A 12,323-nucleotide genomic window follows, 5' to 3' on the forward strand; every position below is an offset into this window, starting at 1 on the left:
AGTTTTAAGCCTTTAGCAGTCATACTTCACTGGCATCATTTCTAGAGATTCATGGAGGAAATAGCTTCCATTCCAGTCTTTAAAATAAGCAAAAGATGATTAAATGAACAAGTTCCCCATATTCTAGTTCTTTCATATGCCCTCATGATTGCTGTTGTCTCAGAACTGGTTAATATCCTCTTTATATCAGTTCTTATTTGTTGTTTTAAAGCATTTTTAAAGGGAACTTCATATTGTTACTATAAAGAAAGAAAACAGCCAATACTTTCCATAAATAAATAGCAACTATGGAAATAAATACAATAGAACAGAATGACAACGCCTAAGCACACATCGCTGAAGTGAACAGCTCCGAGCCTGCAGCCTGGTCTGCCTCTTCCAAATGAAGATTAGTAGGGATGTGACAGGTGTTAAGAACAACCTAGCTGCTCCAAACTAATCTCTTTCCTGGAAATAATCAAGAGGATTTGAAAGGGATCCTGAACAGAAGTAATCTCACTTTATGAGTTGATGCTACTTAACATTGTCCTCAAATTGCACCAATATCTTCCTGAGATTTCACATGGTGAGCTGGAGAACATGAATAAACTGGGAAACAGTTTAGAGATCTGCAACTGACCTTTTCATTCATTCACCCATTCATTAATTCACTCATTCATTCATCTAATCTGGATTACTCTCAGGTATTAACCAGAAAGGAAGGAAGGGAGACAGAAATGGCAGGAATCAGGAAGAGCAGTAGGTAAGGGAGAGGGCTGGTCTTGTGTAGAAGATAGAGTAGTTATCATAATTTCAAAAAGATCGTAATGACAGAGATTAAACAAAACATAACACATATCATTGAAAGTAGCCTTGCACGAGCCATGCCTTGGCTGAGAAATACTCATGGCCAGCTGGGTACACAGAGAATATTCTATGGTCATCAGAACCAGGGCTTCCTTCAGTATCACCCTGCAGACATTTTTCCTCCTTCCTCTTTGGCAAAATTTCACTAAGGCTTTCTTTAAACTTGCAGATAAAAGGGACGGCAAAGCCTGGGATTTCCCACCCCCACCGAAGCACTGTGGACAGGTGGTTTATTTTATTGTCCTATTTTCATATTTGGGTTGCCTTAAACTAACTGTAAGAGAACTTACAGTATCACCATTTTTCAAAGTTGCTAATCCTCAAATGGAAAAATAAACAAACAAATAAAACAAAACATTCGAGTACTTTCTTTTAATTCTTTTTTTTTCTGTTTTTTTTGGGGGGGCATATTTTACTTACATTTCAGATGTGATATCCTTCCCCCATTTTCCCCCAACCCAGGAACCCCCTATCCCATCCCTCCTCCTCCTGCCCACTCCCACCTCCCCATCCACAAATTCTCCCACACTGGTGCATCCAGCCTTCACTGGACCAAGGACTTCCTTTCCCACCTATGCCTGACAATGCCATCCTCCCCTACATGTACAGCTGGAGGTCCCTCCCTAAGTGCTCCCAGGCTGGTGATTTAGACCCTGGAAGCTCTGGTTGGTTGCTATTCTTGCCCTCCCCATGGGGCTGCAAACCCTTTCAGCTCCTTCAGTCTTCTCTCTCACTCCTCCATGATTAGTTCAATGGTTAGCTGTGAGCATCCACCTCTGTATATTTCAGGCTCTGGCAGACCTCTAAGGAGACAGCTATGTCAGACTCCTGTCAGCATGCACTTCCTGGCATCCACATCAGTGTCTACGTTTGGTGACTGTGCATGGGATGGATATCCCAGTGGAACAGTCTCCAGACAACCCCTCCTTCAGTTTCTGTCATATGCTTTGTCTCCATATTTGCTCCCATGTGTATTTTGTTACTCCTTCTAAGAAGGACCAGAGCACCCACACTTTGGTCTTCTTTGTTCATGAGCTTCATGTGGTCCGTAAGTTGCATCTTGGGTATTGCAAGCTTTTGGGCTAATATTCAATTATCAGTGAGTGCATACCATGTGTTCTTTTGTGATTGGGTTACCTCACTCAGCATGATATTTTCTAGTTCCATTCATTTGCCTAAGAATTTCATGAATTCATTGTTTTTAATAGCTGAGTAATACTCCATTGTGTAAATGTATCACATTTTCTGTATCCATTCCTCAGTTGAAGGACATCTGGGTTCTTTCCAGCTTCTGGCTATTACAAATAAGGCTGCTATGAACATAGTGGAGCATATGTCCTTGTTATATGTTGGAACATCTTCTGGGTAAATGCCCAGGAGTGGTATAGTTGGGTCCTCAGGTAATGCTATGTCCAATTTTCTGATGAACTGCCAGACTGATTTCCAGAGTGGTTGTACCAGCTTGCAATCCCACCAACAATGGAGGAGTGTTCCTTTTTCTTTACATCCTCGCCAGCATCTACTATCACCTTGAGTTTCTGATCTTAGCCATTCTGACTGGTGTGAGGTGGAATCTCAGGGTTGTTTTGATTTGCATTTCCCTGATGACTAAGGATATTGAACATTTCTTTAGATGCTTTTTGATCGTTGAAGTTTCCTCCATTTAACATTCTTTGTTTAGCTCTGTACCCCATTTTTTAATAGGGTAACTTGGTTGTCTGAAGTCTAATTTCTTGAGTTCTTTGTATATATTGGATATTAGCCCTCTATCAGATGTAGCTCTTAATGACACCCTTCACAATAGTCATAAATAATATAAAATACCTTGGTGTGAATCTAACCACGCAAGTAAAAGATCTGTATGACAAGAACTTCAAGTCCCTGAAGAAAGAAATTGAAGCAGATCTCAGAAGATGGAAAGATCTCCCATGCTCATGGATTCAAAGGATTGATATAGTAAAAATGGCTATCTTACCGTGAGCAGTCTACAAATTTAATGCAGTCCCCATCAAAATCCCCACTCAACTCTTCACAGAGAGAAAGAGCAATTCTCAAATTCATTTGGAATAACAAAAAACCCAGGATAGTGAGAACTATTCTCAACAATAAAAGAACTTCTGGGGGAATCATCATCCCTGACCTCAAGCTGTACTACAGAGCAATAGTGATAAAAACTGCATGGTATTAGTACAGAGACAGGCAGGAAGATCAATGGAATAGAATTGAAGACCCAGAAATGAACCCACACACCTATGGTCACTTGATCTTTGACAAAGGAGCTAAAACCATCCATTGGGAAAAGGACAGCATTTTCAACAAATGGTGCTGGTTCAACTGGAGGTCAGCATGTAGAAGAATGCAAATCGATCCATTCTTATCTCCTGGTACAAAGCTCAAGTTCAAGTGGATCAAGGACCTTCACATAAAACCAGACACACTAAAAATAATAGAAGAGAAGGTGGGGAAGACCCTCGAATACCTGGACACAGGGGAAAGTTCCTGAACAGAACACCAACAGCTTATGCTCTAAGATCAAGAATTGACAAATGGGACCTCATAAAATTGCAAAGCTTCTGTAAGGCCAAGGACACTATCAATAGGACAAAACGGCAACCAACAGATTGGGAAAAATATTTCTTTTAATTCTTAAATAAAAATATATTATCTTCCCTCTTCCTTTTCATTCCTCAAATCCCTTTAAACCCTCTAAATGTATATATTTGAAAATACGAATATGTAATATATTCCTAAATATATAAGTACAATCTGCATAGTCTGTACATGTTTCTTGAATGAAGACGACACCAATAGACATAGAGACATGGAAAAGGGAATCTCACAGGTCCCTATCCTAGACAAATGGCTACAGGTAACTAAATGGTTAGAGCAGGAGGAGTCTTCCCTAGGGAAGAGCCTCAAAACTTTTTAATCCAAAACCATTATAAAAAGTTCATCTTGGAAGATCAACAGGGTGATTTGTATTGTCTTTCTATCTTGGTTTAGCTAGTAAATACAGTCAAAAATCCCAACAGTGCTTTTTGCCCTCCCGAATAACTCCATCCTATAATAGAAACAAAAGGACCTTGTTCAAAGAGTTTAGTCCTATGAAAGATTCCCCCGAAGAATGAAACTAATATTTCTACAGGGTTTCTTAGTTATGTTCCTATTCTACGATAAATCCACCACCAAAAACACCTTATGAAGGAAAGGTGTTATTTCATGTTTCTCATCCAGCAAACAGTCCAACACTGAGGGAAGGAAGGGAGGAAATCAAGCATATTGACAACCTGGAGATAAGAACTGAATCAGAGGCCATGGAGAAGTGAGGTTTATGGGAATGTTCCTCCTGGCTGGCTCTGTACCACGTGTTCAAATGTGGCACCGCCTACAGTGGGCTGGGCTATTCCACATCAACCATTGCTCAAGAAAATCTCCCCATAGACTTGCTTATGGACTAGTTCAATCGACAAAAAATTCATTGGAGGTTCTTCTTCCCAGATTACTCCAGTTGTTGTCAAGTGCGGAAATAACCTAACCAGGTTCTGTGAGATATACATGTTTATTGTATCATCTTGCTATTTACATTGTTGAATAAAGGCTAGCTCAGTTTACAATTAGTTGCTAAACAAGACAAGTTGGTTCCTCTGCAAGAATAAATAATGAAGAAACATAACATACCTGTGAAGCTTGAGGGTCACAGTTCCATAAACAGTCGCAAAACCGAGAAGACGAACCCACCTTAGGAGAATACAACGAAATGTACTTGGCTCAAAGTACAGAATAACGACCTGTAGATGAAACAGAGAGAGTCCTTCAGCATCAACTGCTGCCCACAAAAGTTAGTACATCACAACTGGGTACTTAATATGAGCTGATTTTGACATAAGCATACATTCACTGAAGTAGTTTCTTAGATGTTCCCTTAACTCATTATTGAGGCTGAAGAACCACAGGATCACTCCGTAGATTTCAATGAAACCTATATCCTTAACATCTAATTTCAAGTTCTGATCACCTGCTTCCAAGTCTGTAGTATGTAAATTGTCTCTCTCTCTTTTCCTCTCTCTCTCTCTCTCTCTCTCTCTCTCTCTCTCTCTCTCTCTCTCTCTCTCTCTCTCTTTTGTTCTTTCCTTCTTCCTTCCTTTCTTTATTAATTTATTAATTAATTTTTTACATCCAAATCACTGCTCCCCCCAACAGGGTCCCTCCTCCTTCTCCCTCTCCCTCTCCTCTGAGAGGGTGGTCCTCCTTCTCCTATTGCAGACAGGGGCCTAGCATAACTGTCCCCTAAAAGACTCTATTCAGCAGCTGACTGAAACAATGTAGATACCCACAGTCAAATAAGTCAAATAGTGGATGGAGCTTGAGAGACACTTATGGAAGAGTTGCAGGGAAGGATTAAAGTAACCCAGGAGCTACAGTAGACATCTAAGTGTCTTCAGTGGGGCCACAGAACAAGTTGCCAACTCTATGGAACAGTCAAAAGACTTGTATAAGACATTCCTCTGCCTTTCAGAACTCTGTTACATAATATTCAGCAAGTTCTTATTGAATAATTATTTTGACTCTGCCAGAGAGCCTTGGATAGTGTTAAAGGATGAATGATGTTGAAAAGCAGAGAAAATCAACAGGTGTGAATTTATTATGATTTTATTTTCCTGAAGTCAGGTCCATCATAACAGAAACTCTGGTAGTGGCCAAAAGCCTGAGTGTTATCTTTGGCTTTTAACATTCTTAACATGTCTATTTCAGGCAGCTAAGATTTCTCTCCAGCATGGCACAAATTAAGTCCCTTTCCCCTGTGCCTTCAGAATGACATAGTAATTGTTTCCTGGTATTTTTGTAGTAAGACTACTTAAAATAGAAATAGAATTAATATTTTAGAGAATAGGGAAAGAGCAAGACAAAAGTCTCAAGAAGACATTTTTTAAAGTAAATCTAGGAACACACTCAAGACTGTGTTTTGGAAGCCAAGTGATAGCTTTTGACTCTATCCTCTCGCTTATACAAAATTTATTGTTAATTTTCCAATTTAATATTTATATATGTGTGTCTGTGTATGGAAAGAGAATATAATATACACAAAAAGACTTGCCTTTAAGATTTATAAGAAAAAGATTTGAACTAAGATAAAAAGATATAAACAGAAAACCAGTTAAAATTTCATAAATTTGTACTATAAATTTAGGCTCATTTTATTTTAGAAATATTCTGGCAGTGTGAATTCCTGGGGACATGGAGTTCCAAGTTATGAGACGGCTCCCCACTAAATGGTGAGAGCTGGTGGGAAAGGGTTAGATGATAATGCCTGGAGGAAAGAGTAGCCAGTAAATATAGGCTAATGTGAATAGGAGAGTTACTTTATTTATTCTTTCTTGTAAAATTCACATTCATTCATTGCATCATAATTACCCATTGTTTCCACCGATGACTTTCTGCCCCTCCAGCCCCTCTTCCTTTTGAGTTTCTGTCTTCACCTTTTGACTATGTAGCTTTTCTATTTTATTTTAATCTCTGAACCAAAAGTACAAATATAGAGGGGCATAGGTCCATCCATGTACTTTACAAATAGAAAATGTTTAAAATATTTTCTTAACAATCTATTTAGAGTTTTTTTTAAAGTATTATTTTTTAAAAATAAGCTATTTGGAAACCCCAATTAGAGCTCACCATTGTTATTTTAATTGACATATTTAATATTTATTTACTCAGAAAGGAATTAAGAAGTCATCAAAGCAAGTTAGATGTAGATTTGCTCTACAAAGAAGTTATAAATGCACAGAACAGATGTTAAATGTAAATGATAAAAATAATTACATAGTGGTTATTGTCTAGATGCTAAATTGAACATGTTTTACATCCTTAGGCTCATTTAATCCTCACAACATTTTTCAACCATAAGGACTTTTATAGAAGAGAAGTGAGCACAGGGAATATAAGTAATGTGCCCAGGGTTTCATAGTTGGAAGTTTTGGTGACAGGATACACACAAGTATCTGAATGCAGACACTCTGTTCATGTGTATGGTAGCTATGCTGAAAGGTATCTCTAAACTCTCTATTAGCAGGGAAGGGACTGGTGACATTAACCTGTGACCTAAACTATAAGGAAGATTTGAAGAAAAGGTTTAATGGAATTGAATGTATCTCAGCTAGGAGGGTAGGTATCTGAGTGGGGACCTATGGAGGGACAGGAGTAACTGCAGGCTAAAGCACAAACAGGAGGGAGGCAAGGCGGGAGGCAAGGTGGAAGGGGTTGTAGAAAAGTCTAGAGTGTATGGCTAGAGAGCTGGAGAATTGAGAGGCATGGAGGACACAGCTTTGTCTGACACTGGCGTCGGATGGGGCAAGCACACAAAAATCTTTGAATAACATGGCAAGGAATTCAGAATTATTCCATGAGCACCCCACTAAGATTCTTCTGCTGAGATCTGAAATATGTGCTAAGATAGCAACAGACTGTCACAGGATTGGCTGGACTACAGAACAGGAAGATACTGAAGGTAAGAAGTTTAGCTGGAAGGGAGAATGAGCTTCCTCATATATACAGATTTCCTCCTTTCCTTTGTTTAATTCCATAACTTTCATTGCAGGCCCCAAACAACTGTAGTAATGTCCTTGCTCACACCACCATCCTGCTGAGGACTTCAGGGCTCTCAGACTCCTAGGATAAAATGCAGATCCTTTCAGTGACTAGAAGAGTCAGCACGTAATCCCACTCATCTCTGCTGTGCCATCATGTTGCTTCCAGCAAAGCCTGCAGACCCTGCCCATGTGTGACCTTTTTCAGGTGTTCCTTACAAAGTCCCACGCCTTACCTGTACCTGGATTATTTCTGCCTGTCCCTTTCGGTCTTGGCCGTAATAGCCATTCCTGTAGGAGGAAGAGGACTTCCTGTGGAGTATCTCAAGGTCTCTACTTGTTCTCTAGGCTATATGGCAGTCATCTTCATCTTGTCTACGTCTGTGACACTGAGACTGAATCCCAGAATTCTAGAAAAGCCTCATCCAGAGTATGTTGAGTGACATAAACCAAATGAAGCTGGGAGTGGGGTGGTGCCATTTAATGTATCAATGTTTTAGAGACCACAAATTCAGTAATTTTTTTAGAGTAGAGGAAAGATGTCTAACTGAAGGAAACACTAAGCATCTCATTATTCCTCGAGGCAAAGGAAAATTAATATTAAAGGCATATCAAGGATTTAAGCCTGGGTGACTGAGAGAGGGAAGGTTGTGTTAGGAATGAAGCTGATAAAAGCAGAGGATACATAAGGATGCAGTAAATACTGAGACTTCAACCTAGACGCTTCCTTGTCACATCCTTCATGACTCAGCTTGGGCTTGCTATCCATGACACTTCCCACTCCTCCCACGCAACATCAGAGTTTCACCTTATTTGTACATTATTTACTCTTGTTGAATGCTAAGCTTTCTTCATTCTCTCAACAGCTCTGTTTTGAAGTAATTATTTCTGTAACTCAGTTGTTTGAAGTGTCTTCCTTGCTGGGACAAAATATATACAACAATGTTTAGCTATCTCATTCAAAATTGCAAGCAATTCCCTGCACAGTACCTGGCAATAATTGGTAGCAAATGAATCTATTATACATGATATATGTTGTATAAATCACATATAAATGATATTGAGGAAAGAAAGAAGTGATGGAGAATGAAATGCCTGTTTGTTCAATAAGTTGGGAATGAATTGTGTGTAGGACCGTTCAGATTAAGAATGTGAGAGTTGGTACACTATATAATGAGAAAAACAAACCCCAAATGGGTCTCTAAAGTTTTCTTGCCTTATGATGTGTTAATTTTTCATGCTAACATACAGTTTAACAAGATGATTATGAAACACACCGTCCTTCCCTAACTATTAGTTAATAACATTCAATAACAGACTTCTGTAGGAAAATTAATCCACTAAGCTGAAAGACTTATGAATGATGATTTTACTGACATAAAACAGACATCTATCATGTTCACAGAGTGAAAATAATGATATTAATGGAACTGCAATGGCTTCAACATTCCCTCCAAAATTCATTTTGAAATTATTGCCATTGTAAAAGGACCAAGAGGTGGGATCTTTGGGAAATCACTAGGCTATGGGAATCTTGCCTTCATGAATGGATTAAGTTTCACATGGCAGCTGTGAGGTTGTTTCTAAAATGGGCTCTTGTTAAAAGAGTGGGTTTGGCCTTGTTTTCCTCTGTGCCTGGCCAGTGCTTGCCCTTCTATGGTGGTCCTTCCTTAGTGCCTCTCCCAACATCCACCATACTAAGATGGGTTTTATCTTATTCTCATGCCACTTGTTCTCATTGGATGCTGGTTCTACTCCCACTGGGCAATTGTACTTCCTAGCATCCAAATCTATGAGCAGAATAATCTTCTCTTGTATATAATTGGCCAACCTGTTATAAGGGGAGAAAATGGACTCAGAAATGCTCATACTGGTCTCTATGCTGGCCACACCATCCATATTCTGGGTTCAAGTACACTTTATCATCCTGGCTCCAAGGGAGGATGTCAGGAGACATCTAGGGCAGGCTAAAGACTAGTGGATGACTTTCCTGTGATGGTCCACCAAGTTTTGAATAGACTACGATGGATGAACTCTGAGAGCCAAAGCCTCAAGTGACTTCATCACAGGATTGATTGTTGCAGCTGATATGCCTTCCTGTTATTATTAAATTGATAATAATTCCTGGGCATTAGTCCACACTATTGGTAAGATTTTCTGCAGATCAATGAAGTTGTACTCTTTTGTAGTAATGCTATGTAGACAAATAGATGATTTCTTAATTCCTAATAGTGATTCCATAAAATTTCTAGATTTATACAAGTGATTTGGAAACCTGTGGTGGTTTGATTATGCTTAGCCCAGGAAATGACATTATTAGGAGGTGTAACCTTGTTGGAATGGGTGTGGCCTTGTTGGAGTAGGTGTGCTAGTGTGGACATGGGATTTGAGACCCTCCTCTTAGGTACCCATGAGATAGTCTTCTCCTGTCTGCCTTTGAATGAAGATGTAGAACTCTCAGCTCCTCTAGACCTATATCTGCCTGGACACTGCCATGCTCCTTCCTTGATGATAGTGGACTGAACCTCTGAATCTATAAGGCAGCCCCAATTAAATGTTGTCCTTTGTAAGAGTTGTCTTGGTCATGGTGTCTTTTCATAAAAGTCTTTCCGTAACTAAGGCAACTTTTATAAGAAAAACTATAATTAGAGTTGTGTAAACCTTCATTGTGTCATGGGATATTTTCACTCGGATAGAAAGCAGACATGCAACAGATTTACAATCTAAGAAAACATTCCTTTTAGGCTATAAAACCATTATCTGATAACTACAGATCATAAAAGGGAATGAATGGTTTATTGTAGGTGCAAGGGCAGAAGATAAAATATTGACTGGGTTTATCTATACAAAACTTCAGTACTAATGAGATACTAGGCAGATGATTTCCCTCTTAATTTAGACATAAGAATTATTGTTTTAAACTCTCAGTGAACCTGTGGAGCTAGTGACAGAAAATGAGTGTTTAGTTAGATAACTAGTCTTAATGGAAACACATGTAAACATCTCTGTTGTTTCCTCTTACTCAATTTATGACTGGAATTTATGTTTAAACTTGTGAACTTTTGAAAAAAGATGCTTGGAATACCATGTGTACAAGAACTAGGAACAATGATAACAAGGAAAGAGCAAAGAAGAAGAAACAGCAGAATACAGCAGAGAGAGCTGTCAGGTTTCTTCTTACCATGAGACAATTTTTTTCTTAACAGTAGGGTTTCTTCTTACAAACAAGGACAGGGCTTTTCTTGCCTGTGTGGATTTCTTTCATTTAGCAATAGAAAGGTAGAACTTATTTTTCATCCAGAATATGAGAGTTCTTTCTGCACTGCACTGGCACTTGGACTTTTGCTTCATTTAACATATATATACATATATGTATATATATGTATATGTAAGTATAGTTATGTGTAAGTATGTAAGTTGATGAGACAGGTGCATGGGTCCAACCAGAGTATATATATGTATGAATATGTGTGTATGAATGTGCATATGAATGTATGTTTGTTTCTGTGCATATTACCTATGTAAATGTTTTTCTTTCTGAAGACATGACTTTCTTTTTCCTGGTCCAATAAAAGTTAATTGCCCCAAGCCTCCCTCTAGCTTGGCCAATGAGAGGTGAGGCTTCTGGCCAATAGAAAAAGAAACCTTAGCAATAAATCCTCTACTGAATTCCCCACTGCTATACAGCATATGTTACTAGCCAGAGAATTATAGAGTAAGTAAGAGTTAAGTTTTCCAGCACTTCTTCAAGCATAGAGAATTATGAAGTGAATAATAGGAGAGACAGAGAGTTAAGTTTCCCCAGTGCTTAATGAAGCTTCCCACAGTAAGAGAGATTTAAGTTTTTAGCACAGAACTGTTAGTGCATTAAAAGGCTGGAGACCATCTCTCTTTTGGCTTGTGTCTGACACTGCTTCAACCCACTCCAGGCTAGGCAGGCTCCTGACAGGATGCTGATAACTAATTTGCTCCATGTTATAAAAATCACTTTTAGAATCTGAATCCATTGAAAGTTACTTTATTGAAAGACTTGCTGAAGGCAGAGTTCCATCATACTACTTCATGGGAAAACTGCTCTTCTAGCACTAGAGGATAATGAGAACTGTAAAACAGATACATTGAATGTGTGGGGAACAAGATGGGTGTATCCCACTCTGGCTATTGAGTAATCTAAGTACTTATGAATAAACATGTTTGGTATAAATGGACATAGTATAGAAGTTATGGACAATGTAAAGTAAATTACCATATGATGAGGGGCTTGAATGAGAGAAATGGGGACATACTTAGGGACAGCATAGAAAGTGTCACACAATCACATTGGTTCCTTCAACATTGTCCTTAGGAAGCTCATATGGTTTCCTTGGAGTTTCCTCTATCATCTTTGAAGAAAACCATCTAAGTGTTGAGGGCTGACTGTTAACTATGAAGGTGTTGGCTCCTAGCCATGTGGATATTCTTCTAGTTACTTACAAAACCTATCAACTGATCTTATTGATGGGACTGGACACTCTGGGCACTGATTTTTACATTTTCATTCCTTTAAAAATTACTACATGATAGAGAAAACCTTATAAGACTTCCCCTTCTATTTCAATAAGTCCACATAGGCAATTATCCTGTTACTTCAGTTGTGATATTTTCGCATGTGTGATCCTAGGGATTGAACCCAGGGCCTAGAGCATGCAAGGATTCTATGCTGAGCTATATCCTTGGCACTTGGTTATCTGAGACAGAATTTCACTGTGTAGCTCTGGTTGGCCTTGAAATTGTTTCATAGGTCAGAATGGCCTGAACTTGAGTTTCTGCTGCCTCCTACATCCTACATGGTAAGATGACAACATGTCGGCCCCTCCGGAATTCCACTTCCCTTCCTCCCCTGCCTGGTCCTGTGGG

The 12,323-nt window shown here is 39.0% G+C and overlaps 1 protein-coding gene across 1 annotated transcript in view; it reads right to left on the minus strand.

Annotated features, from left to right (window-relative positions):
• The window catches only part of Gpr158 (G protein-coupled receptor 158), a 353,010-nt gene that overhangs the window by 57,821 nt on the left and 282,866 nt on the right, over positions 1-12,323 (minus strand). The window contains exon 6 of the mRNA XM_028764948.1: positions 4,525-4,634. Coding sequence (XP_028620781.1) covers positions 4,525-4,634 — 110 coding nt within the window. The remainder of the gene's footprint in view (positions 1-4,524; positions 4,635-12,323) is intronic.

The sequence above is a fragment of the Grammomys surdaster genome, unplaced genomic scaffold, assembly GCF_004785775.1.
Source record: "Grammomys surdaster isolate TR1022 unplaced genomic scaffold, NIH_TR_1.0 146, whole genome shotgun sequence".
NCBI classification, from domain to species: domain Eukaryota; kingdom Metazoa; phylum Chordata; class Mammalia; order Rodentia; family Muridae; genus Grammomys; species Grammomys surdaster.